General features: G+C 42.9%; 2 protein-coding genes across 9 annotated transcripts in view; one reads left to right on the forward strand and one right to left on the reverse strand.

Moving 5' to 3' along the window:
* Window positions 1-10,838, reverse strand: part of HMBOX1 (homeobox containing 1) — a 149,993-nt gene extending 139,155 nt beyond the window's left edge. For all 7 annotated transcript variants that reach the window (XM_054021450.1, XM_054021446.1, XM_054021449.1 and 4 more), the window contains exon 1: window positions 10,719-10,838. The gene's annotated coding sequence lies outside the window, so the exon portion shown is untranslated. The remainder of the gene's footprint in view (window positions 1-10,718) is intronic.
* A 412-nt stretch (window positions 10,839-11,250) lies between these two features.
* INTS9 (integrator complex subunit 9) overlaps window positions 11,251-27,515 on the forward strand; it is a 90,807-nt gene continuing 74,542 nt past the window's right edge. The window contains exons 1-4 of one of the 2 annotated variants that reach the window (XM_054023985.1): window positions 11,251-11,318; window positions 19,712-19,839; window positions 24,188-24,248; window positions 27,082-27,144. In XM_054023985.1, coding sequence (XP_053879960.1) covers window positions 11,310-11,318; window positions 19,712-19,839; window positions 24,188-24,248; window positions 27,082-27,144 — 261 coding nt within the window. In that variant the 5' untranslated portion in view covers window positions 11,251-11,309. Of the gene's footprint in view, window positions 11,319-17,867; window positions 17,926-19,711; window positions 19,840-24,187; window positions 24,249-27,081; window positions 27,145-27,515 lie in introns of those variants that run through there. The other variant, XM_054023986.1, reaches the window with a different exon arrangement.

Below are 27,515 nucleotides of genomic sequence, written 5' to 3' on the forward strand. Positions count from 1 at the left end.
TATTGGCTAGCTCAACCAACGGGCCATTTTTAATCTCTTTATCAAAGATGATACAAGTGCATTCACTTGCTATTTAATAGGTGTTTTCGGCAAATTGGATGGCCACAGTCTTCTGGCAAGTTGCCAGCGTGGCCCTCGGTATCGCAGAGCTTGGGTGCTTCCGGCCTTAGTGGGACAAGTAAGAGATTTGAATGCCTTCTTGGACCAGCACTAAGGGTATGTCTACAATACAATACAGGGGCATAGCTTACAGCCCTGAAGTTGTGCTGCTTTAGCACTGCAGTGTAGCCACTTGCTACAATGATGGAAGGGGGTGTGCCGTTGCTGTAGTTAATCCACACCCTTGAGAAGTGGTAGCTAAGTCGATGGGGTTGCCAATCCTCCAGGATTTTCCTGCAGTCTCCAGGAATACATCAAACAAAATTGGCAACCCTAAGAAAGAAACGTTCCAAGGACCCAGTGGTGTCTATACTGGGGCTTAGGTGGACTTAACTAGGTCTCTCTGGGGTGTTGATTTTTCACACTCCTGAGTGACGTGAATAGTTCAACCTAAGTTTTAGGTGTAGACCAGGCCTTAGCCTTCATTTGCAAAGACAAATACTAATTAATCAAGGCAGTTTCTTTGGATTGAAAACTCTGTGGGGCAGGGACTCTCTTACTATGTTCTGTTCAGCACCTAGCACAATGGGTCCTGACCGTGGTCAGAGCCTCTAGGCATTATTGGAATACAAACAACCAATATTAGGAAATGCATCTGCAATTTATAATCAAAATATAAACCAAGCATGCGAATACTTGAACCCCAAAAGGGACTGGATCCTGCTTCACAACTCTCCCCAAGGCTCATGCATTACCTAAACAGCTGGTTTAGCAGGTGGGATCTCTTTCCTTAGCACTGCAATACTACAGGAAAAAGCCATGTTTAATGTAATCAAGCCCTACATTACAGCCACATGGAAACAGTTTCAGTCAATAAACAACCCCTGCAAGAAGACAGCAGAACAGCAGAAAAATCAGATACCAATTTAGCCAGGATACTGAAGAGTCACTGGCGGAGCTCAAAGGCTTTTGTTATAAACGTATTTACATCCTGTGAAACAGCACCTAGTTTTGAGTCTCCACTGCCCCTTTTACTCTGCCACAGTTTGGGCTCACTGAGCCATGGAAGTGAACCCAGCTCTGCGCCTTCTTCTATGTTATTCTCTTCCATACTTGGAACAGCCTCCCACATTCTGTGCATCAAATGCTGTCCCTTTATTACCTTTAAATCTCTCCTCAAAAACCACTTCTACAAAGTGTTTCTGTCTTGATTGCTGCATCTAGTCCCCTCCCAGAAGAACCACTGTTCCATGCACTGTATCTGCTGAAGTTACATTGTTAGATCTTTGGAGCAAGGACATTGGCTTTATACACATTCGATAAATCACTTCAAACATCTACCTGTTGGTGTTTTAATAAAAAAGAAAAACTGCCTTCCAACAATGGCATCAAAGCCAAACTCGAGACTGGACTCCAGTTCTCATACATGAGTGTGCACCGTGGAATGTCTCCAGGGGATAACAGGCTCCATCACTCCTGGAGTGTTTCACTCGAGTCAATTCCTACAGTGGGTGTAGGGTCTAGCAGGAGGAGATGTGGGTGTACTCGCCTGGTCACAGCCAACACCAGGAAGGATTCAGAACCAATAATTGGTTTGGGGTGGGAAAGGGAAGATGCATGGCAAACATACTTTCACTGCAAAATCTGACTCCTCGTATTTGCTGGTGGTAAGAGGTGTATTACTAGGAATAAAACAGAATTTACTTGAGTGTGACCAAGGAGTGACACCAGCATTTATCAGAATTATATCCATGAAATGAACTGAAAGATAATTCATGGTCCTCCTCAAAAGCAACTACTTGTAAAGATTAGACTGCATTACACCACAGAATTGGAGACCAATCTGGCAGGAGACATATAACAAACAGAAAGCTTTTTGGACACTTGGAGACTGGGCCATTCCTCTCACTAAGAGGAATACATGACTCAAAGCATGAGCAGCTATAAGAGTTATAAATGCAGATGAGTTTTTATTGGCAGAGGGAACCAGGGTTACTGTGAACTCCAGAAGCAGAACAAAGAAACTTATCTATTTTGTATCTTGCCTTCGTAATTTTGATAGGAAGTTCAGCTGGAATTTTTATAAGACCCTTAAAAAACCTGAAGAATTGGTTGATCCTTTTAACATAAGGAAGACCTCTATTCTAGTGCAAAAGAGGAAGTGGTGATTGCCGTTATAGCCAAAAAATAGGAAACACTGCATTATTGAAGCAGACATTTGTTGGACAGGACATGATACCAGGACATTGGTTTTTTTTTCATTAAAGATACCCTTGTACTTTGTGGTAGTAGGCGAGGATGAGGAGTGATCTTTGCGCAGGAACTCAAGGCAATTCCGCTTGTACAACGCTCATAATGCAGGGCATACGTCACCTATTAACTGCCTGACTTTAGGAATAAACTTCCTTTATGGGCAGGTTACTACGTAGTTGTCCACTGTGCAGCTTCTTGCAGCTTCTTCTGAAACATATGGTAGTGATCAGCGTCAGAGACGGGACACCGGACTAGACAGGCCATTGGTCTGATCTCATATGGCCACTCTTATTCCAGCTTTACAGATGAGGAAGCTAAAGAGTTGGGAGTAAGCTCATATTGTTCCTGGGTCTCGGTCTGGTGTTCTGACCACTAGGCACTCTGCCTTTCTAATAAGCATAATAAATCACTCTGCTAAAAGTATACAGTGAATATGGTGAATTACTACTAATTGCAAAGTCTGGGGGCACCACAGCCCCATGCAGCACAGGGGTTAAACACTGCTGATCGATTGAGAAATTTGTTGTTCTGATTTCCTCACCTGTGGCATAAGAATCAAATTAGCTTAAGTAACTGGTTCTTGTCTTATGTAAATAAAGTTATGTCATTTATCTCACCAGCCTCGAGATATTTCAATTTTGTTTATAACCATGATATTAACATGCACTTCTAACACACCATTCATCCATGGGTCTCAAAGCACTTTACAAACCTGAAGCCTCCCAAAAGCCCTGACACAGAGAGGTTAAGTGACTTGCCCCAGATCACAAAGCAAGTCTGTAACACAGCCAAGAATTAGAATTGTGTCCTTACCACTAGGTACAACTTTCTTCCTCAATATCTGACTATTGTTTACACGTTAGAGCTACTGCATGCTGTGAACGCCACTACCCCAATTATAAAACTCTGCCAATATAGCCAGAAAGAGATTGCTAGCAAAAGGTAGAAGCTGTGATCAGAGAAGCTACCGTTCAGACGTACTATCCTGTAAAGAACTGAATAAATATTCATAGCAGGGGCAGCACTGACAGTTCAAGAATGAGCTAAGTGCCTTCTGCTTGGATTACTATCACAGTACTACTGGCAAAGCAAGGAGCAGACTCAGTGCTTGCTTCAGAGCTCAAAACAACTGGGCAACTCAAAATGCAGAAAGTGGCCATGTGCTACGCTTCCTAGTTTACAGAATGTAGGCTCTTCAAAACAACAAAATCAGCTGTTCAGCGGGATTATTTTTAAATCCCCAGAACAGGACTTCTACTGTTCTGTTTCAAGAGTAATCGTTTTATTTGAGGACACAAAGAAGAATTCACTGAAGTTATTACTCGCATTTCTTTTAAAAAAGAAAAAACAAGGCAGTTTTGCTATTGAATGAACAGTAAATGAACTTTAACCAATTCGAGGGATTCGGAGCAAGGGAGATTCATCCGCTGCACAGTCATGGCCAAGCATAATGGATTTATCTTGTGTACTTGGGTTTTAATTGCACGCACTTCTTCAGCCAGTTGGCAGTTTCAGTGTCACCTCAACAGCCCTGGATAGGTTTCATATACATTTCATGTCTCAGCTACAAGAGGAGACGGATGTTATTCCTGGCCACTTCCATGCATGAGGAAATATTAAATAAATAAAACTTAGCCTCTGTAGACAGTAGAGGGCAACGTTAGGATATTTTTGATTAGGTCTGACAACAATATTCCATCCACAAGAGGGCAGTACCTCAGAGGAAGGATTCCCCAACAGCATACACACATGCTCGTAGGTAGGTGTGTGGTCAACCATACAACAAACTCAGTGAGAGTGAGATGAATCTAAATCATATCTGATGAACGGCTAAGCCTATTAATAAATTATTGTCTAGTAATGGCAACAAACCCAGCATAAATCAAGAAAGTAAACATACATACAAAAATCTTATAAGAGAAACGTTTAGGTAACTGACCTTCCATCCATTTTTACTGCATGGACATGGGAAAGATGAATCAGAACACACTTATTCAAAAGCACTGCACTAAAACAGTTCAGGGTTTTAAGGGCTCTCCACTTTAAGTTTACCTTTACTGTTCAGCCTTGATTAAAAACTAGGGATTGGGGAAAACATCCCCAAAATGTATTTGAGCAAAATAATCATTGGCTTGTAATTCTGAAAAAACACTAATTGTTCAAGCTTAGAATATTTGCATTGTACAAAAATAATGGAATAATATGCTGAAATAAAATGCATGGCAACACAAACAAGCACACTCTTGGAGTAGATTTAGAACATAGCACAGGTAAAAAGTCCTACTGAAGTCAGTAGGAAGAGGGAGATACAGGAAGAGGGAACTGGGCCTTAAGTGGTCATCTGAGAAGTTACACATATGGTGGTTTTGGCATAATAAGAAAAGGAGAATTTTGACAGACCTGAAAAAGAATGAATTAAAGAGGATTAATGAGGTTGAGAAATGTCAAGCCACTGAAGTCAACAGGAGCAGTAGGTGCTCACCATCGTAAAGGACCAGACCATAAACTCCTTACAGATTTAAAAATAAACATTGACCGACCACAGATGCAAATTAAGCCTGGGACACGTCTAAGAGGACTCATATTTCCAATTGCCAGTGACAGTGTGTGAACTTGGGCAAGTCCCTTAGCCTTTGAGCCTCAGTTTCTCTGTCTGCAAAGTGCACCTCTGTAAAGTACTTTAAGATCTACAGATAAAAGTGCAAAGAATTATTTTATCATGGAGTGGATAATAAGAAGGCCAGTGTCTCAGCAGTAATGAATCAAATATGAAATGTAAGAGCCATACAGTACCAATGCTGCCTACAAGCTATCGCCATAAATCGATCATTCTGATTAGGTTAGGCTTTATGATGCAATAACACCTATAAGAAGCAGTTTCACAACTGTGAAATGAGCACTTTGCTCAGCAGCATATTATGAAATATGTCTGCATTAACTATGGGATTTTGGTCAACTTGTGATTGAAATTTGTGTTTCAAATGACACGATAAACAAAAAGTATTTCAGCACATCCTCATTTTAAGGCTAGCTATGTTAAAGGCTTCTCAACAATCATTTCTGGCCACAAACTAACCCTGTGTAAATTCCCTTATTGAAAAACCAAAAAAGGCTAGATTCAAGAGAGAACAGATTTTCAACCTAGTATATCTCCTTAGCAACATTTTTTTTTTTTTTAGCAGTCACAACATAAAAATAAATGTGTCTTTCACAGTTACAAGATGAAATTTTCAGTTGGCCAGATACTAGGGAACTGATTTTCCACTTTTTGTTGTTGTTGTCATAGACGATACGACTGCCTCAATCTGAGAACATTTTATGTGCTAACCTGCAACAAAGACCACAATTTGCAACTTTTCTCCAAAAGAGTCTCACTATATTTCATTTAAATTAAAGGTTCACTTGCTAGAGACTGTTTCCGGTTAGTAACAGGTCAGAGAAGTTCTGTTTGGATGAAGTTTTCCAATCTACTATTTTCAAGACCCAACTGAAAAATAAAAGTAACTGCCACCTTCGGGTTAAAAAGTTTGAATGAAAGAAAAGAATCTGTAGTCAGTATTTTAAAATTTGGTAGCCAGCCAAGTAACTCAGAGAGCAAGAATCAGTCTGGTGATTAAAGCACTGGAGTGAGACTCTGGAGATCACAGTTCATTTCCCAGTTCTGTCATTGACTCCATGTCTGATCTTGGGCCAGTCACTCTCTTTAGGCCTCACAATTCACTGTCTGTAAAATGGGAACAACATTTCCTTTTTTACACCCCATCTATCTTGTCTGCTTGGATCGAAAACCTGCAAGCACTTATACACGCACTTAACTTTAAGCATTTGACTAGGCTACCTGCATTCATAAAGTTAAACATGTTTACAGAATCTAGGCCTTCTAAGCTCTTAAGAGCAGGGGTCATCTCGTAATATGTACATATGCAGCACCTAGCAAGACAGGACCTGATCTCAGCTGGGATTTCTAGGTGCTACTGGAATACAATAGTAAGAATAAGAAGTTACATATAATAGGGAGCTGGAAAATGTAATGGATTACCAAACAACTTTAGAGAAGTGATTTAAAAAATAAACAATTTTAAAATAACCCCTCCTCGTCACCTTGTAAACTCCATCCACAATCATAAGTGTCTCATTAAAAAAAAAAAAATCAGATCCTAGGCATCTGCTATATTTTAAGTGTTAATAAATCACTAATATTATTTAGCATTATTGGTAACATACAAGATTAAAGCAAAAGATCATATTGTCAGCACAGGCCTAAGTAAGGGCCCAGTCTTGAAAAGCTGCAAAGTGGACTCCTGTACATGACTGAAGCCCCAATAAATCAATGTAAAGTGAAACTGACTTCATTGATTTTAAAGCATCCAAAAAAACAAACTGTATTAAGTTATTGATAATAAGGGTAAAGGCCTATGTTCCTTTGTAATAGGGTTTTTAAGTGGACAGCATCCCTTAAAATGGTTGACCTCAAATCCTAAACTTCGCAGAAGGTGAAGAATATGCTCATAATAGGTCCTGATCCTGTAATCAGAACCCCGCTGGGCTCAACATAGACACAGGAGCCTGTGTGCATCAATACCATTGCAGGCATGACAAATTGCTTGGTTTAAATCCAAACCCACTGCCATCCCACACAAGCTACTATTATCTGCCTGTTTGTTGGTGGAGGTGTCATCAGAAATACCGGTTTATGAAAGAGAGGTAATGTTATAAGTTAAACTGATTCCCATATCTTTGAAAATGCCATTCATTTTTGCCTGTCTGGAGTCCTTCCCTCTATCCCAGAATCGCGCACTGAAGGCCCAAACTACAAAAAACTCCCATGGACTTCAATGGAAGCAGATCGGCCTCAACAGTTCAGAATGGAACAAGTACATTTTACTATAGACCTTTGCATTTATTCAATGTAAAGAAAAACAAAGCCACAATATTTCCCTAGTTCCTGATCTGAAGGCAGAGAATCTCCAAGTTCCCCCATAAATTTATGAATGTGCCACTTCTTATGACGACAAAATAATACTTCATAAAACACCAACGGCACTTTCAAAACACTGGCCAGACATTTATTCACAACACCCCTCTTTAGGAGGCTAGTAAGCATTCCTATTTTACAGATAGGGAAACTGAGACAGAGATAAGCTGGTTGGGGCAGGCACTGGCTACTCACGCTCTGTGCAGTGCGGAGTTCAATGAGATCTCATTCTTGGTTGGCCTCTAGCCCCAAAATATAATAGATAGTACAGCGATAGATGTTTTAGAAAGGCCCAACAGATGAAAATGACTTGCCCATAACTGCACAAGAAGTAAACGGCAGAGATAAGAAGGTCTGGTCTAGACAAGATTTTTTGAAATCCTCCCACCGTTCTTCTGGCAACTGTGCTACTATAAAACGGCTGGTGGCCTGCACTCCACAATTGTGTCGACCGGCTCTGAACAGAGTTAGATGATACAGTGGTAAAAATGCTGATGCCTGTTCTGTGCCAGAGGAATACTAGGAATAGACACAGCAGGTTAAAACAAATTCCTTGTTCCCTGTCCCATGCTCAGCCCACTAATAAATTCTGTCAACCCTACAAAAAGGCTGTACCTGTCACACGGAGTTAAAGATGAAGAATCTTTGCATAAGAGAAAATGGACAGTGTTCCCACATGCAAGAACATCAATTTACAGATAGATCCAGTATAATCCTGCCACCTCAGAAATTCCAGCACTCCTAGAACATAGAGAGATGGCAAATAATTTTCACAACCAAAGAGACAAAGTCTGTCTGAACCTGAAGAAGCTCCAGCCGCGTGTATGTAATGTGCTGCCAACCCTTTCCTTAGGGATTTAGCTCAGAAACAGATAACCCAGCAAAGAGGGAGTGTCAAAAACCACAAAGAAATGAAGTTCACTGCCTGCTGTTGCAGATTTGTGTCCTAGCATCATCTTAAAACAATGGAAGAAAAAAAAAAAACATGTTAGCGAGATGAATTCACATACACCCACTCCCCACTACTCCAGACATTCCTATTGGCATGGCATAGTGGTAAACAAATATAGATGCAGTTCCTACTAATGAGGCAGCGAACAGCGAGGCCAAAGAAAATGCAATCATCTCAGAGGGGAAAAAAACTGCACAGGACTCCTCCTCTCCCATCCATGGAGGAAATCAGATGCCAGCTGCACCATCCCAGGAAGGAAGCAGAGAGAGGCTCGTGCACCTGATGAGCCCTGCAGAAATGAGCTAGTGATATCATGGTATCCAGACAGGCAGTCCAGGGTTTTGCATGCGGAGTTGACTGCCTAGCACAAGCCATTTATACAACACAACTTTTTGTGTAGCATCATTCATGCAAATTGCATCCCCTTCCATCAGTTCAGTCTCCTCTATCTATCCCCTCTGATTTCTGAGTCAGGGGCACACAGCCAGTACCTAGCAGACTTGCTCTTCCCAAATCAGTGTCCTAGCCATTAAATTTAAAACCCACCATTTTCAGTCCATATGCATTTAGCACTTGAAGCCACTGCCTCTGTGCTCCCAATGTCACTTGAACTCCAGAATAAACCGAGTACACAGGACTTCACAGACAGGGAAGTGGCAATGCTCATCACACTTCCTCTTTGCCTCCCACCCCAAAAGGCATCCTTTCCTTCCCCTATTTGCAGGGGGTGGAGGAAATAAGACATATGATCAAAAGATTTTTCAAAGCTAATGCAAAAATTGTTTCCGAAGAGAGCACCCTGCAGACGCATTCAGAGGCACTTTTAACCACCCCTTCCCGTACACCAAAACCCACCACCCAAAACTGAGGAGCAAGAGCTCAGCTCAGTCCATCTTGCTGTACATATATTTACACCTCAAAGAAAACCATCCTGCCCATTTTTTACAACTCCACAGCAAGCAAAAACTAAACACAGAATGTACAAGCCTAGCAGAATTCCCGACCGCCTTCTCCAGCCTCACTCTTTTTTAGGCAGTTTTGGGGCCACACACTGGCATTCAAAGCAATGTCCCAGGTACACATATAAAAGCAATTTTAACACCCTCCCTCCACCTCAAAACCTGAGCCTCTTCTTAAAAGTAAAAACAAAATAAACACTGCACCCATGCTCTTCTCCCATACATTCAAAGAGCCACCGTCCTATGTTTCCCCCCTGCCCTCCAGGGTTAAACACATCAGCTACAACATCCCCTTAGGGTTCTCACCTGTCTCTTCCTCATCATGCATGCTCTCTCCTCTGTATATCAAGCAGATTTGTTTTGGTAGCAAGCTCTCACTAGTGTCTTGGACATTCAGCCATAAAAGCACTGTACCATCCCCCCTACACCCACCCACACCAACCTACCAACACAGAATCTCTCCTCTTAACAAGGACCCTCCCTCTCCCAAGTGATTTCACAAGCACTTTATTTGCTCCAAAGGTATCTTCCCTATCCTCCTCCCCATAGGCAAGCATAAAATTCCCTGGTGAGAAACAACCTCCTCCTCTTCTTTCACCATAATTCATACCACACACATTCTGTGTCTCAAGAACATAATCTAGGTTTTACTAGTGCGCCCATCACCGTAGTATCCCAACACTGGACAAGGCGCCTCCCTTCTTCTCTAATCCCCCTCTACCCAGCCCTACGTTCAACTCCCTTGCAAAACTACCACAGCCTGCAGAACACCCCAACACACCCCAGCCCACTGGCGGCAGAAGCTGTCCCCGTCCTCCCATCCCCTATTTCAGGCAGTGCAAGTGGCCACACAAACCTCAGACACCCCAAACCCACCAGAACAGAGTCTAACCTGGTGCAAGCCCCCTCCTTAGACACACCATTGCTCTCACACAGTTTTGTGCTTCAAGCATACAAGGATCCACCATCCCTCCCCATCCCAGCATCAAACTCCTCAGCAAAACCCAACCCAGCCTAAGGGGATTCCTTCCCCTCATCGCCCATCTACTCTCCCCCGCCCAAAAAAACAACAAAAAAATTAATGTCACTCGCAGCTTGTATTTCAAGGAAAGCAAGAAGCCCACCCCTGCCCTTAACAAAACCACAGTGTTAAACTCCCCTCAGCAAAAAAACAACCCTGTCTAGGGGACACCTCCCTGCCCCCACTTCAAGGATACAAGGAGCCACCCAGATCCCTTGTATTAAACTCTCCCAGCAAAATCCAGCACAGGCTAACGGGACCTCCCCCTCCACTTCCCCCAAACCCAGCACTGGGCAAGGGGACTCCCCCACCCCCAAATCCACCTCACACAACCTGTGCTCCAGGGGCTCAAGGAAGCTCCCCCGACCCCAGGGTTAAACTCCCCCAGCCAGACCCAGCACAAGCTCAGGGGACCCGCCCCCGAGAGCAGCACGATCCCCCACGCCCAGTAACACTCACCTCTGGATCCTGGTCACTTCTCCACCTCACCATGTAACAGCACCAGTGGGGGGATCCCCAGTCCCAGCGTGAGGGGGAGAATAATGGGGGTGCAGAGGGAGGGGAGCAATGGGGGGTGAAAATCCCTCAGCTTCCAATCCCCCCTCCCCGACCCCCCCAAGAGAAATTCCCCCCTCCCCCCTGCTCTTTTTTTTTTTAGCTCAATCACACCAGCCTGACTGTCTTTGTCTGTCGGGCAAGCGCCATGTTGATATCAACATCCAAGCTCCCACCTGCCGCCGCTGTGAGACCCTGGGACTTGTAGTTCCCCCCTCCCCTGGGTGAAGGGGAGAGCCGAGGCCCGCGGACTACAACTCCCGGCATGCCCCTCCGGAACGGCACGCCAATGGGGAGCGGGGCTCGGGCGAGGAGGGGACTACAACTCCCAGGATGCCCCTGGGGAAGAGGCGGCTGGGCATGACTTCATCCCGGGCAGAAGGCGGCGGCGGGCGGAGAGGGAAGCGGACTACAAGTCCCATGATGCTCTGGGTGGCAGGGACTGGGCAGGAAGCGGGAGGATGGTTACAGTAAATAGCGCCGGCCGGGTAAAGCATGAAGCTGGTGAGTCTGTATAGTCAGTGTCTGCGTGTGGGGATGGGGGGAAGGGTTCCCCCTCTTCCCCACTCCTCCGACCCGTGCATGGGGGGGAATCCTGCCCCTGGGGTTCAGGCCTGGTCACCATGGCTACCTCTGAGTGTTTACTGAGCACTGGGGGGTTGCTGGCGCGTGGGGGTCGCCTTCCTCCCTCCAGGTGGGGAAACTGAGGCCCTGCGAGGGGCAGGGCTGTGTTCAGCCCTGCAGTGGACGCGCTGGGGGACGCTTTCTGTCGTCTGTCTGTGGGGGGAGCATCCAAATACTGAGCCAGGCCCTGCAGCCCATGGGAAGGCAAAGCGCCCTGCCATGCAGAGCTGCAGTGAGAGTCCAGATTCTCTGCTTCTGAAAGGGACTAGAGACTCCATGGGAGAGGCTGGGATAGCTGCAGGGGAAGGCAGGAAGGGGCTGATGTTGATGGTAGAGTAGGGGATACTGCTGAAGGGGTGTCACACAGGCGAAGACCTCTGCCTGTGACAACGGGTGGCCCACCCGGATAATCATCACACACTGCAATTCCTTGTCTGAACGTTGGAAAAGCTGAGTCACCTCCAGGATTTGTGAACCCAAATTCTGAGTTCTTTAACTTGGAGCGATACGGTCCTTAAAAGTGGAACTCTCTGAAAATACTTTGGTTTACTTTGAAGAAGGCTTTGCCATAGGGAAGGTGTGTATTGTAATAGAGCACAGGCTTCTGGGGTGGACCTCCTGGGTTCTGTCTCCATCTCTGGCTTGTTTTGTGACTTTGGGCAAATCACTTACCTTTGCTATGGCTTAACTTCCTTCTGTAAAATGAGCTTAATAGGGAGGTAGCTTCAGGTTCTGATCCTACAAACAGTTACATATGCATTTATTTGGTCCTGCCTCAGGGCAGGGGCCTGGACTTGATAACTTCTTCTCGAGGCTCTTCCAGCCCTACATTTCGGTGATTCAATATGCTTAACTTTATGTGCATAGGTTTCAGAGTAACCGCCGTGTTAGTCTGTATCCGCAAAAAGAAGAACAGGAGTACTTGTGGCACCTTAGAGACTAACAAATTTATTAGAGCATAAGCTTTCGTGGACTACAGCCCACTTCTTCGGATGCAAATATGTGCATAGTTAGTGGGGGAGGGATAGCTCAGTAATTTGAGCATTGGCCTGCTAAACCCAGGGTTGTGAGTTCAATCCTTGAGGGGGCCATTTAGGGATCTGGGGCAAAAATCTGTCTGGTGATTGATCTTGCTTTAAGCAGGGGGTTGGACTAGATGACTTCCTGAGGTCCCTTCTAACCTTGATATTCTATGATCAATGGGACTAGTCATGTAAACTTAAGCACATGTGTTTGTGGGAGTGGGGCATGGTAGGAAGGATATGAAATCTAAGTGTTTGCAAAATGCACTGAAATCATTAGTTTGTCTGTGCATAGTGCTTTTCACCTAACTTACTTTAGTGAGCCACATGTACTGAGCTGAAAGAACAATTCTGTTGTCAGAAACAAAGACTCCATTGTGGGGGACGGGAGTGCAAATGGGCTGAAATGAGTACAAAATATTTGGAGGCCAAGGTGGTGGTAGGCCGGTAGCTTAAGGTCCTAGCTCTTTCTCTTGGGTATCCGTCTTGGGTCACAAGTGAAATCCAGGGTGTTTGGCAATTTCATCCTGGTCCCCCATTTCTTTGTTTTAAATTTGGAAGAACAAGACCAAAAACAATAGACACCAGTCCCAAGCAATAGGCACCTGCTCCAGAGCCTAGTGACGACAATGGAAAGACGGCCACTGATTTTAATGGGCTTTCATTCAGGCGCTTGCTGCTGCTGACAATTATAAAGGCAAATCCAACAGCAAACTCCACCACATATATACTGCCCATAAGTAGCATGTAACTAACATTAGAGCACCGCTGCACAATCTGCACTGGTTTCTGGGTGGAACTTGAGCTGTTGGGTTTTAACCTACAAGTCCCTTGAACGGCTTGGGGCCTGGTTACCTGAGAGATTGCCTCTCTCCCATGCCAAGCTGCCACATGTGAAGTCAGCAGCAGAGGCACTCGTACTGGAGATACCTCAACGTAAATAAGTAGGAACCTAACAAATTCATGGTCCTCTTTGGTCAATTTCAGAGCCATGGGATTTAAAAAATGGTCAATTTCATGATTTCAGATATTTAAATCTGAAATTTCACATTGTGACACAAAAGTGGGTTGTGGGAAGAGGGGGGTCACAAGGTTTTTGTAGCCGGGTCGTAGTATTGCCACCCTTATTTCTGTGTGGTTGCTGGAGGGACGCTGCCTTCAGAGCTAGGTGCCTGGCCAGCAGCTGCCACTCTCCGGCCATCCAGCTCTAAAAGCAGTGCAGAAGTATGGGTGGCAATACCAAGACCCCCCTACAATAACCTTTCAACCCCCTTTTGGGTCAGGACCTCCAGTTTGAGAACTGCTGGTCTCACCTGTGAAATATCTATAGTACCTGTATAGGGTAAAAATACACAAAAGACCAGATTTCACAGGGGAGACCAGCTTTCACGGTCCATGATGCTTTTTTCATGGCCGTGAATTTGGTAGGGCCCTATAAATAAGACAGTGGAGCATTCCCTGTGAGGAGTCCTTGAATTTGGAACTTGCTCCTTGCCTTGATCTGCCAGAGCCCAGATGTGTTAACTTTCCAGCTGCTTTTCAAAGCCTGTCTCTTTCTTTCTTCTCTAAAGTTGTTGAAGAGATCATGGGCCGAGGTGGATGTATTTATGGACAAACTTTGGTTCGTGAGTTATGACCTTCAATTAATGGGACAGACACCAAGAGCACTTGGGGTACCTGTAGTTGTATTTTTAGAAAACTTAAAAAAAGATAAATAGCAAACTGGACCCACCAGTTGGAAAGGCCCAAGAACAACGTTTGGGGTATGTTGCAGGTCTGTTTTAATGAGCTTTAAGCAATAACTGTTATAATCTCATTGGAATAACCGTTTGAATGTCAACACAGTACAACTTAAATTATTTGAAAGTCATACAGGACATTGAATAAGTCATAAAGGAAAAAAACGGGGAGGGGGGTTTTCCATGGATCCAAGAGATTTCAGGGACATCATCATCATGTTCTTATTACACCTCTGGCGTTTAGGGCAGTGACAAAGCTCCTCCACTCCTGTCTGTTTCTGGCAACTCTTTCAGTGGTTCCCCAGCTGTGCCCCAGGATTTTCAGCTCGGCTACCACAGCTCTTCGCCATGTTGTTTTTGGGCAGCCTCTTTTTCGCTCGCCTTCAGGTGTCCATATTAGTGCTACTCTGGTGATGGAATCAGTTTCCATCCGAAGCACATGACCGATCCATCTCCAACGCCTCCTTTCAATGATGGTGCTCAGATCCTCTTGGCTGCACTGTGTCAATAGATCTTGGTTTGAGATGGTTCTGGGCCAAAAGATATGGAGGATTTTTCTGAGGCAGGTTGTATGGAATGAAGACAGTTTGGACATGTCATACTTTCTCATTCCCCAGCATTCTGCACTATAAAGTAGTGTTGAAAGTACGCAGCTCGGATAAATCTTGAGTTTGGTTTTGGTGTTGTATTTTGATGATTTCCAGACTGTATTTAAGCTCCTGAAGGTGTTCCTGGCTTTATTGATTTTGTTCCGGATGTCCTAGCTTGTTTCACCGTCCTGGCTGATGGTGCTGCCCAAGTACGTGAATGTTTCTACATTGGTGAGAACATAATCCTCTATCTGTACTGGTGATGGTGAGGCAATATTAAAGGTCATGATATCTGTTTTATTGCGGTTGATTTTCAGTCCAATTTGCTGGCTGAATGTGTTGAGTTGAGTTGTTTTTTCTTGTATATGGTGTTGGGTATGTGATAGGAGAACGACATCACCTGCGAAGTCCAGGTGTTCAAGGGATGAGAAGAGTGTCCATTTAATGCCTCTTGGCATGTCTTTTGTTGCATGCCGCATTACCCAGTCAATGGCAGTGTCGAAAAGGATTGCAGACATGACACACCCCTGACGTATTCCTGTTTTGACTTCAAAACTGAGTTCACTGTGATCAACACTGCATGTAAAGTTGAAATAGAAGCTTTTGATGACGTTGATTATATGGAAAGGAATTCCATATGCCCACAGAATGCGCCATAGGCTGGTCCTGTGAATGCTATCAAAAACCTTCTCAAAGTCTATGAAATGTATGTAGAGTTGCCGTTGCCATTCTAAGCACTGTTCTAGTATGTTTCGTAGAATGAAGATGTGGTCTGTGCATTCACGCCCTTTCTGAAAACCAGCTTGCTCTTTTCTGAGAACGCTATCAACTGCCTCTGATATACGCTGGACTATGATCTTACACAATACTTTGCTTGGTACAGATAAAAGTGTGATACCACGCCAGTTATTACAATCACTATGAGTTCCTTTCTTTGGTATCATCACTATAACCCCCATTGGTCCACTCATCTGGCACTTTTTCCCTTTCCCAGACTGATGTATATAGAGGGGCCAGGATAGATGCTGCTAATTTAGGATTTACCTTGAACAGTTCTGCATTCAAGTTATCCTTGCCAGGAGCTTTCTCATTTTTTAAGGATGTGATGGCTTGAATGATCTCTTCCTTATTTGGGGTGTCTGTGTCGATATCAAGATCTTCTTCTGCCTCCTGGATGTTTGCTTCCTCTTTAGGTGGCTCCCTGTTTAGCAGTTCTTTGAAATGCTCTGCCCAGTGCATTTCTTGTTCTTTTACAGTAGTTAGGTGTCCTTGTTTGTTCCTGATGAGTGTTTGTTGGTGTCTGCCGTTTACCACTGATAAGCCGCATCATTTTGTAGACAGTTCCTTGTTCACCACGAGCAGCTGCATCCTTGGCTTGTGTTGCCAGATTATCAATATAATGCCGTTTGTCCGCTCTCACAAGGCGTTTGACCTCCCGGTGTGCCTGGCTCTACTGCTCATGGTATTTGTCCTTTCGCTTCTGGGATTTTGTGTCTAAAACTTTTTTCTTCGGGGCTTGTTTGGATTCTATGGCGTTCCCTGTTGTGTGTATAATTCACTTCTTCCTTCTCTTCTGCCTGTAGCCTAGACAGGCTTCACTGCTCTGTTTATAAATTGGTGTTACTTTGTCCCACTTCTTGTTGATCTCCTCATCTGCGTTCCCCTCCTCTTCATCAAGGTCTGCAAGTGCTTGAAACCTGTTCTTTAACTGCAGAACGAAGGCTGTCTGTATTTCAAAGGACGTTAGCTTGTCAATATCATAATGTCTATATCCCTTGTTTGGAGGACCCACACTTCTCAGTTTTAGCTTGATGGAGGCTGTCACAAGGTGGTGGTCACTGCCAACATGTGAACCCCTTCTCACTTTCACGTCTGTCAGTGAGCGTCACCACTTGCCATTGATCATGATATGGTCAATCTGGTTCTTATCTCTGCCATTTGGAGAACACCATGTCAGCTTGTGAATTTCACGATGTTCAAATAGGGTTCCGCAGACGAGAAGGTCATTGATATTACAGACATCAACAAGCCTTTCTCCGTTTTCATTCATAGTGCCACACCCATGTCTTCCCAATGCTCTGTCGTTGTTTGTGTTGTCCTTACCTATCTTGGCATTCAGGTCTCCCATGACGATAGTTAGGTCATGGCATGGTACTCTCTCTAACTCCACCTGTAGTGTAAGGTTGTCCTTTACTTCTTCATCACTGTCATTTGTCGGAGCATAACACTGAATCAGGGTGATATTAGTATGTTGCCCTTTCAGTCTGGCTCTCATAAGTTTGCTGCTGATGGATTTCCATTCAAGCAGGGAATGCTCCGCTCCCTTCTTCATAAGGATGACAACACTCTCATGGTGTTGTCCATCATCCCGTCCAGAAAACAGCAAAGTTTCTCCCGAGACTGTTGTTAATCTTCCTGATCCTGTCCATCTGCTCTCGCTGACACCCAGGATGTGTAAGTTTTAGTGTCTCATCTCTGCTGTGACCTGAGCTAGCTATCTGCTTTGTATATTGTCCCCACGTTCCAAAAACCAAGTTTTGTCTTGGTGTTGAGCCAGGGTGGATTTGATTTAAATCATTAGCCAGGAAGACTCAATTTAGTAATGGTTTTCTACATAAAAGTGCATTCTTGTTGGTTGTTATAACCTTAGTACATATTCTTCACAACTCAGAGATAGATTAGGTTTCATTTTAGAAGGTACACACTATATTTTTTTAAACAGTGATTTACTTTGAAAACTTTTCAGATTAGTTTTACAGCTATATCAGAAAATGAATGATTATTTGGTTATTTAATTTACCAAAGTTAATTTAAGCAGATATTTATGAAGTCATTGGGAGGTGAACTATCTCCAGTTCAACAGGTTAATCATTAATATTTGGAGGATTTTCTTGCTGTGCTGTATTAGGAGGAGAACATCACAAGACAAGACATTTTAAATTGTTTTATTTAACTAAAACAACAACATTAAGTATTCTGGATTTTTATCTTCAACAGCAAACATATAATATTTTAACAAAACAAGCATATGTCCCTCACATCTCATATTTATCTTCTTCTCCTTTTCCAGATCTATTCCACCCCCAACTATCTTCTATTCATTGAACTTTTTGAAACTTTGCACTTTTAGAGAGAGGTAAGGGATTGACTCTGTGTACACAAATTTACAGAGGGACAATAGAGTTGAGGTCTTATTTCTCACCTCTATATATTATTTATTTATTTAAAAACATTTTTGCTGTTAACAAGAATGTTAATTCTGGATTCACAAATCCACAGTTTGAGAACTGCAAAACTAAGCATCTCTGATGGCATCTTCTAGACTGAACACTGAGTTCCATTGGGTAGATAGAAAGATTAACCTATAAATAATCTATACAGAAGCCTGTGGAATCCCATAAGATTGGGTCCCTAATCCATGAACTATTGGAACTTATTTACAAAACTTTTCTTAAACATTACATGAATATATTCTCATACTATAGAATTAAAATGTATAATCCCTATTCCATGATGAGATATAATGTATCTTAGTTATAACTATTTTTAGATAGGTTTTTTCCTCAAAAAGCATTTTATCAAAAAAATCCTATTTAAATAAAAAAAAATCAATTTTTTTTAATTAAAAAATAAAATCATTGTTTTTTATCCACCCTGTGTTGAGCACTTCAGGGACATAACCCTGTTCTAATAACAAGGGAGTTTTGAACACTGAAGGTTGTAGTGTACCCATTTAAAAATACTTAATTGCTGAATTTTTAATACCTTTGTTTGTTTAGGGTCTACAGAAAATTGTCTGTTTTCCCACATCTCCTCCCACTTGCTGGATCTGTGGCAGCAGTTACATACGATTTCAGTAATATAAAGACTTATGCGAGTGCTTAATTTTACACCCGGGAGTAGCTCTATTGACTTAATGGACATTATTCTTATACTATAGGCCCCAAAACTGCAAGGACATCTCTTAAAGCGATGCTGACAGAAGGCAGAATTTAAAGGGATGCTGTTGAATAACTTAGGTTTTGCAATTTAAAATTAAAACTTAAGCAATTACAAATCAAATAAGGAAAATGTCTTCATGATTTTTCAAATTTAATTAAAAACAGCTTATTTGGGGTGGATGTAAACATTCTCCTCGGGAGTTTTAACCCAAACACTGTGGGCCTGTGCTAATGTGCGGGATCGGAGCTAGAAAGTAAAATTGACGAATCTACCTTATTCACTAAAGAGAGAAAGATGAAATAAATGATGACAAAATAAACTTAGCGTTTAAAATCAGTTTTTAATCAATTTAGTTTTTTAAATGACTGTGAAGCGCTTTGAATATATAAAGTGATTATTGTCATGCTTAGTATTTAAATAGTGCCGCACGAGAGGCTATGCTACCAGAAGTGATATCTTTGAGATGTAAAAGCAAAATCTTGACCACTTGAGGTCATTACAGATCCCAAGTAGGAGAGCAGATGCCCTCATGTCTGCATTCTAGTTTGAGCAATTATATTACCCCTCCGGTTTCCATCATATGCCATATTCTTCCCTTCATGGCTTATACTGTTCCACAGTGTTGCTCTGCATTTTCAAATATTTGCCACTTTCCATACCAGAGGTGCCTGCTTCTCAGCTGAGACTGAAGTGACCTCTCTGATATGTAATTTATGTCTTGGCTTGTTAAGTTTGCAAAGCATTTAGGATTCTTCATGATAGAGGAGGTTACATAAATGTAACTTGTGCTGTGCATCTCTGGTGTCTTTGTTCAGAAGCAGGCAGCACACCCAGAGCTGCTGCTTATGCAGGCTACATTTATACAACTTTTCCCTTGCAGGGTTGTTTGCCAAGAAGCCTCATGTGGCCCTTAAGGGCCCCTTTTCAGCTTGTCCTTTGTTATAGTTGATTCTTTACTAATTCTAGTTTTCTTCTTTCAGTACTGCTTGTCGGGGCATCCAACCTTGCCATGCAACGTGCTCAAGTTCAAATCCACCACTATCATGTTAGACTGCGGACTGGATATGACATCTACCCTCAATTTCCTCCCGCTGCCACTGGTTCAGAGGTATGGTCGGTCTGCAGCCTGAAAGCTCCCTAGCCCAGCTCTTTCTAGGCTGCACTTGGAGTGCTTTTCTTAAAATGGCACCTGCAGCGAGAAAGGGTACAAATAAGCATTATCGTCTGATATCATATATAGACCTGCTCACTTAAAAGTTCCCTTTATCAAAATAATGTCCTTTGGCTCAGTAGACAGAAGACATTTTATCAATTTATTGATTGGCTTTTCCAGATAATTTATTCTAAGCTTCAGTAAAGTATTGCTGCAACCGCTTAGTGCAAGTGAGGTCGCATATCTGTCATCTTTCTGGCTTCTTCATGCAAGATGAGATAAACGGGTAACTGATCTGGAGTGCATGGAATCCCAGCAAACGCTGTTTAACCACCTTCTTCTCCAGCTCTTCTTCGGAGTCTGAACTAATGCAAATAAAAATAACACTTAGCGCTTTTCACCTGTAGATTTGAAAGCATAAGCAGCATTATCCTAATTTTTTAACAGGTGGGGCTAGAAATGGATTAACGATGGGGTAATGTGACTTGTCCAGGATCCCACCGTGAGTGATTATTAGAGCCAGAAATGTAATTTAGATCTCCAGACTCCCACTTCTGTGCTCTCCCCCCTGACTAGACCATGCTTCCTCGTGGTAGAAATGAAATTAGCCACCTTGCTAGGGTGGCTTACTTCTTTTGTAAGGTTGAACAAGTTGCCAGAATGGTAGGTGGGGAGGAAAGGGATATGTTTAACTCTATGGTGACTAGAGGCTAATAAGAGTTTTAATTAAAATTCTATAGGCCCCTTCGAATGCCTTGGCCCACAACCTTAGTCACGGTAGCAGGTGGATGCTGTAGTTTTGACTCTGGTCTAATACCCGCAGGGGTCCAGGGGCTGGACTGGAGGTTATCATGGGGGTGGGAGAGCAATCTCATTGATTAAATGGAGTAGAGCAACTGCCCAACATGTCTTCTTGGAGGGGAAAAAACAGAACCACATAAGCATCGTTCTGCCAGGGCCTGCAGCTCAACCTCTGCTTTATTGAAGGCAATTGATATGAACTAAAAGAATCAGCATGGATACCTGAGCTTTGTCCAGCACCAAAATGAGATGAGCGCTATCTACATACCATGCAGAGGGCCACGACTAGGTTTTTTTTTAAAAGGATCTATGAAGTCTGAGGACTCCAGGTCCACACCTGCTTTGCAAAAACTTCACCCAAACAGGAAACTTAGAGCAGTAATTGACATTATCTGTGCCAAGAAGTAACTTCTTCAGCAAAGGCCTAACAGTTGCTTTAGGCATGCTGGCATCAGTGCTCCTTGAGGCGATGGTGACTACCTCCACCAATAACAGATCCAGTGCCTCCTTGTTCGATTTAACCTATCATGAGTGACTACATTGCAGGTCATAGCCCCAAATGCCCCAAGAATCTCCAGAACTTCTGAACAAAATTGACTCAATTACAATAAAGAAAGATGTCAGATTTGACCCTCGCCTGACCCAACAGAACCAACTAATCAGATTCAGAGACAGTCTTGTCTGTAAGGTGACTGAAAAGTCCTTGCAGCAAGAAATGTACCGAGCGTGTGCATTTGAAGGGCTCGGCCAGCTTTGGGGAGATAACTAATCTCCTCCTCAGCACTCTGTGAAAGGGATGAGTTGTGGCAGTGAAAGTCAGGATCTTGAGAGGGGCTGGATCTGAGGAGTCCTGTTCTATCTATGGTATTTATAGGATCCCAGTTACCGCAGTATCTGAGCACCTCCCAGTTTTTAATATCTTTATCATCACAACATCCCTGTGAGATAGGGCAGGGCTATTATCTGTACAATGGGGATGGGGAACTGAGGCACGAAGGGTACAGCTATGTAGTAGCTGGGGGGAGCAAATGGCTACTCATGTAGATGTACTCTTGTTAGCTGTACTCTAGCTAGCTTGCTAAAAATAGAAGTGAATTTGAACCCAGGTTTCCCAAGTTCTAGGTTTGTGCCCTAACCACTGGGCCATCTTTCCTCTTTTCCTTGGACTTTGCTAAAATGAGACACGCCTCATACCTTTGCTTTAGACTTCCAATGAGGGAAGCCCTGTCTTGTTTCGCCCAATGAAAAGTGTGAAGAACATTCTTCACACTTTTCTGTTCTATCACAAAGCTGTTTAGACTCCATCTAGTCCTGCAAAGGCCTTCCTTGCTGTCAGCAGCCCGATACACCACCATTCATGCACATAGCATGCGTTTGATGAGTTGGCTAAAGAACATTCTTTCGTGCCATCTATACACTGGAAACAGGTGTATCAGCTGAAGTTCTCTCTCTTACAACAAAGTCAAATGCAAAGAGCTAAAAGTGAACACAGAGAAGGCGCTTGACCTTTCCTTTCTAGCAGAGTGATACGCTTGCTCACATTATTTATGTGACAGTTCTAACTAGTTTGGATTAATCAATCAATCCATCACAATGTCAAGAGTGATGTAGGAGGGAATTGTGCTACTTTCTGGCTTCTAGGAAAGAGTCCTCTTTGCCCCATGTCTCTAAATCCACTACCACTCAAACCCAAGACTTAGCTTTTAATTTTGCTACCAAAGCCAAATGTCTTGGTATCCTCTTTGACTCCAGACGCTCCGTCTCATCTCTCCCTTGTTTAAACTTTTTCACCTCTAGCGTATCACATACACTTGTTCTTGCTTCATTCCTGCCTTTCCCTTAGTTTTTTTAACCCCATCTCACTTTCTCAAAGTGAGCTTCTTTGAATTCCTGTGTCTAGATTGCTATGTTATTCCAGGAAACGGGCTCATTTCACCTCCGCGCACTCACTGGCTGCTTGTACATTTCCAAACTAATTCAACTTTGCCCTCCCAGTTTTCAAAATGGGATTGACTTCACCTGGCATCACCCTCTCATGCCACAGCTCTAATCTTATCTTATCCCCAGTCTTCACTCCTCCAGTCTTAATCTCCTCTGTGTCCCACTCCTTGTGATGTTCCGTAGTGTGTGCTGGGGTCATTTGCACTTTTGCTTGTGCTGCTCTACATAAGAATGGCCGTACTGGGTCAGACCAATGGTCCATCTAGCCCAGTATCCTGTCTTCCGACAGTGGCCAATGCCAGGTGCCCCAGAGGGAATGAACAGAACAGGTAATCATCAATCATCCCTTGTCACCCATTCCCAGCTTCTGGCAAACAGAGGCTAGGGACACCATCCCTGCCCATCCTGGCTAATAGCCATTGATGGACCTATCTTCTATTAATTAATCTAGTTCTTTTTTGGGTCCTGTTATAGTCTTGGCCTTCACAACATCCTCTGTCAAAGAGTTCCACAGGTTGACTGTGCTCTGTGTGAAGAAATACTTCCTTTTGTTTGTGTTAAACCGGCTGCCTGTTAATTTCATTTGGTGACCCCTAGTTCTTGTGTTATGAGAAGGAGTAAATAACACTTATTTACTTTCTCCACACCAGTCATGATTTTATAGTCCTCTATCATACCCCCCCTTAGCCGTCTCTTTTCCAAGCTGAAAAGTCCCAGTCTTATTAATCTCTCCTCATATGGCAGCTCTGTAAGCTTGGAACTCCTTCCTCCCTCTAAGCCATTGAATCACTTCCTCTTCTGAGGTACTGCGCCCCTGTGAATCTCTCTGCAGTCAATGGAATTTGCAGGAGATGCTCGCCTCTCAGGATCTCTCCCAGAATCTGAAGTTAACACAGCCCCAGTACACTGTTGCTGCAATGCCCAGTCACAGGAGAGCTGAATAACCTTCCCCCTGTTTCTGGGTTTGTGAGAGTTTGCAGCTCACTTACAGGTCCTCAGAAGATGATACACTGGAGGTTTTGATAATCTCTTAACTATAGTAGCACAGCGAGTGCTGCTCTCATGCTTCCTCTAAACACTTTGTTGGGATGTCTTCCTCAAGGATTGTTTATCAGTCTTAAAAATAAAATCACACCCACAAGTGTAGCTTGGTAGTATCTGAGCTTCCAATCTGAAACATGGGTTCAAATACCAGCAGGGTTGACTCGCACCTTCTTGCTTCCGACACAGGGAAATATGTTGCTATACATTTATATTTTGTGTGGCTCTTTGGGTGAGACCTAAAACAAGGTTTAATTTCTTTGTGGATATAAAGATTCTTTGGCACGCTCCCCTCCCTCCTCTCAGCCTCAAATGTGTTCCATAATTATGATATTTTTTAAAGTAATTCCTGTGAATACTTACATGATTTCATGTTGAACTTGTTAGTTCCTTGAGTCAGGGTTTGTCTATTTCCTGTACAGCACCAAGTATAAGGTCAGTGCTTAACCAAAAAATGAAGTGAATTATACCATTATTAATGATGACTTAATACTTTGCAAATTGTTTTTTCCCCCTGCAGTCCCAGGCTGTCCAAACTCCCTGGCTGGGTTTTAAAAGATGGAAACACTTTCCTAGACAAGGTAACTTACGGAGCTTTTGAATTTCTTTGCCATGCAAGAAGTCACCTGATGTGTCTGGAGCTGTAGTACTGTAACGATATTTCTGTGCTGCTTCCTTGCATATATTTATGTGCATGTCATTAGCAAAATGTTTTGTTGCAATATCCGATCAGTGGCTCTGTGGTTTTCAGTCTTTGGAGGTTACAGTTTTTACGGGTCATTTTAAAGTGCAGAAGTAGTGTGTGTGTGACTGTTTTTTAATTTTCTCTTATTTCATGGGGTTTCATATTTTAGACCTTGTCATTCTGATGTGCCTTCTATCAGAGAACGTCAAAGCTCTTTACTAACACTAATGAATTAAGCCTCGTAACCCACTTGTGATGTAGATGAGTATTATTATCCCTGTTTTTAGATGGGGAACTAGAGAAGCTGAATGATTTGCCCATGGTCACATCGGAAATCTGTGGCAGGGTAGAGACTAGAATCAAGGGGTGAAATCTTGACTGTGTTGAAGTCAATGGGAGTTTGTCATTAAACTAAATGGGACAGGATTTGAATTCAGTGGGGCAGGATTTCACTCCTGGACTCCTCTAATTCCAAGGCCTGGAATTTACCCAATTTACCCTGACTGCACTTGAGAAGTGTGATCTTTTTGCCTCTTGCATCCTTACCTTGTACAAAAATTTCACAATCGGAATTCAGATCTATTGATCTGAGGCACCGCAGAATCCAGCTTACTCTCCCACAGTTGAAACAGGCATAAACTTGTTTAATGTTTGTAAAATAGGCAGATGCAGGTTAAATACCCAGGGGCACACGTTTAATTGTTCCTTTTTCTGACTTCATGCATCCCTTAAATCAGAACCTTAATAATAGGCACATAGAATTGTAGAGGTGGAAAAAGATTGATGGGGAAATGAAACTCACAGATGAAGGGTCTGATTTTCTTCTGTTTGAAGTCAATGGGAGCTGTGGATGCTCAGTACCTCTGTAAATAAGAGCCTAAGTAACTTGTGCACAATGAGTTGGGAGAACTGGGAGTAGACCCATTTCTCCTAAGTCCTAGCTTTGTGTCCTGGGCCACACTGCCTTCCAGAACAAATGCCCATCTGAATGTCTATCAGAACCAACTCCTCACGCATCTCTTCTTTACCATAAATACTGTATCCTGTCCAAAGAATCCACAGACCTGATATGACATCAGTGTCTTGTACAGGGTATGATTTGCTGTAGTTCCATTCGCACGGTATTTGTTCCAAAGATTCTTCAAACCAATGCAGTGTCAGAGCAGGGTCACATTTTATTAATTCAAAGGTAGCATCTCCTACCCTTGCATTGACCACTGTAACTGCTTTGAATGACTAATACTCTTACTGATGCTGGAAAAGAAGGGAGTGAGGGTCAAAGGAGGGTATTTTGTCATGTAAGGTGGACATATACCCTCTTGTAGCATTATTCTGGATGCAGTTATAAAACCTATTTAAGTCCAGGAGAGACATTGAAATTCACCCTGATCTAGTTTTAATCATTCTTAACTCCTTCAAGATGAGGTTAGGAGACTTCTGTCATTAGATGTAATTGCTCATTTTTTATTAGTTTTCAAGTGCACCATAACTATTAAGAATTAGAACTGAAGACTGAATCTCATTCCAAAGCTGGCTGAAACCGTTCGTTTTGGGACAATAAACAGAGGTGTTTTAAGAGGAGGTGGTCTGTGGATGACTTGCAAGATGATACTAGGATCAAGTTTGAGATCACTTTTGTTTACCTTGCACATGCATAACCTTGAAGCTTGTGATTTTTCATTTGGCTAAACTTTCAGATGTTGCTGTCTTGGACTGGTGGGGAGAGCAGGAAAAATAGAGCAATAGAGATAAAAGGGGATGAAATCTAACAGGATATGCAACACAAGGCTTAGATCAAGAAAAGATGTTGAATAAAATGCTTCAAACCTATGAGCTAAAGGCCAGGTCTTGTTTCCATTAATGCCGGACTGGGGTCCAAATCTGTAAAATGTTTTAATGGTCTTGTAAGCTGGTAAGCAGTCTTTCCAGCCACACAAGGAAAAACAAATCCCAACAAGAAGTCGCTTCACATCCTGTTCTTTGGGGCTTGCTTTATTTCCAAATGACAAAACTCAAAACCAGAGTAAACCTACTTGTACTGCTAGGAAATACTCACCCAAGGCATTTCCAGCTTCAGCTAGTTGAAAAGGAAGAGGACCCCCTGCTATGATAGCTTCCTTTGCACCACCTTTCCCTCTCCTTTCATAACCCCAGCCTTGTGATTAGCAATGAACCCCTTACATGCTGGAGCTCCTTTAGTGTTTGTTACAGTGCCCTACCTGCTCATTCAAACCAACGTTCCAATCCCCTGAAGTACTGAACAGTCTCATCTCCCATTGAAAGCAACCCTAGCAAAACCCTCTTTCCAAAAAAGAGTGGTTAGAACTGAAAAGAAACGATTAAAGTAATAAAAAAAATTTAGGGGGAGAGGGATAGCTCAGTGGTTTGAACATTGGCCTGCTAAACCCGGGGTTGTGAGCTCAGTCCTTGAGGGGGCCACTTAGGGATCTGGGGCAAAATCAGTACTTGGTCCTGCTAGTGAAGGCAGGGGGCTGGACTCGATGACCTTTCAAGGTCCCTTCCAGTTCTCGGAGATGGGATATCTCCATTAATTTAAATTTAATTTAATTTAAAAAGCTGGAAGTTAGCTGTTGTAATGGAAAGCCGGCAATGGATCTGAAGAGTAAAATCCACCATGTTAGAGGGAAGTCTTCATTTGTATAGCTTTGAGTTTTAAAAGCTGCTTTTATGTCATTTCTTCTTGCCTATTAATATCCTTTTCCTTATAGGAACTAAAGGAATGTTCTGGCCATGTGTTTGTAGACTCTGTACCTGAATTCTGTTTGCCAGAGGTGAGTTTCATTGGAACCTTAATGCAGAAATAGTATTCCATTCAAGTATCCCGTGACACTTTTTTTTTTTTTAAACTTCCAAGATAATAAGACACCTCTGATATTTGTGACATTGCAGAAAGGATAGAAACAGCCCTACTAGACCATTATTTTAGGAGATTGGTGCAAGATAACTCGAGAGAATTAACATCTGACAGTCGGCTACTAAGACACTTACAGAAGCTACATTGGCATTTGAAGCCTCATAAAAAAGGGCAATAGGATATGGCAAACCTGTATATGACAATGGATACATGTTCAGACATACATAACTGTGACTGAAGCACAGAGAAGTTACTTGTCTCTGACCATAGAGGCTTTCCTGACGTGCC

The sequence above is a fragment of the Malaclemys terrapin genome, chromosome 3, assembly GCF_027887155.1.
Source record: "Malaclemys terrapin pileata isolate rMalTer1 chromosome 3, rMalTer1.hap1, whole genome shotgun sequence".
Taxonomy (NCBI): domain Eukaryota; kingdom Metazoa; phylum Chordata; order Testudines; family Emydidae; genus Malaclemys; species Malaclemys terrapin.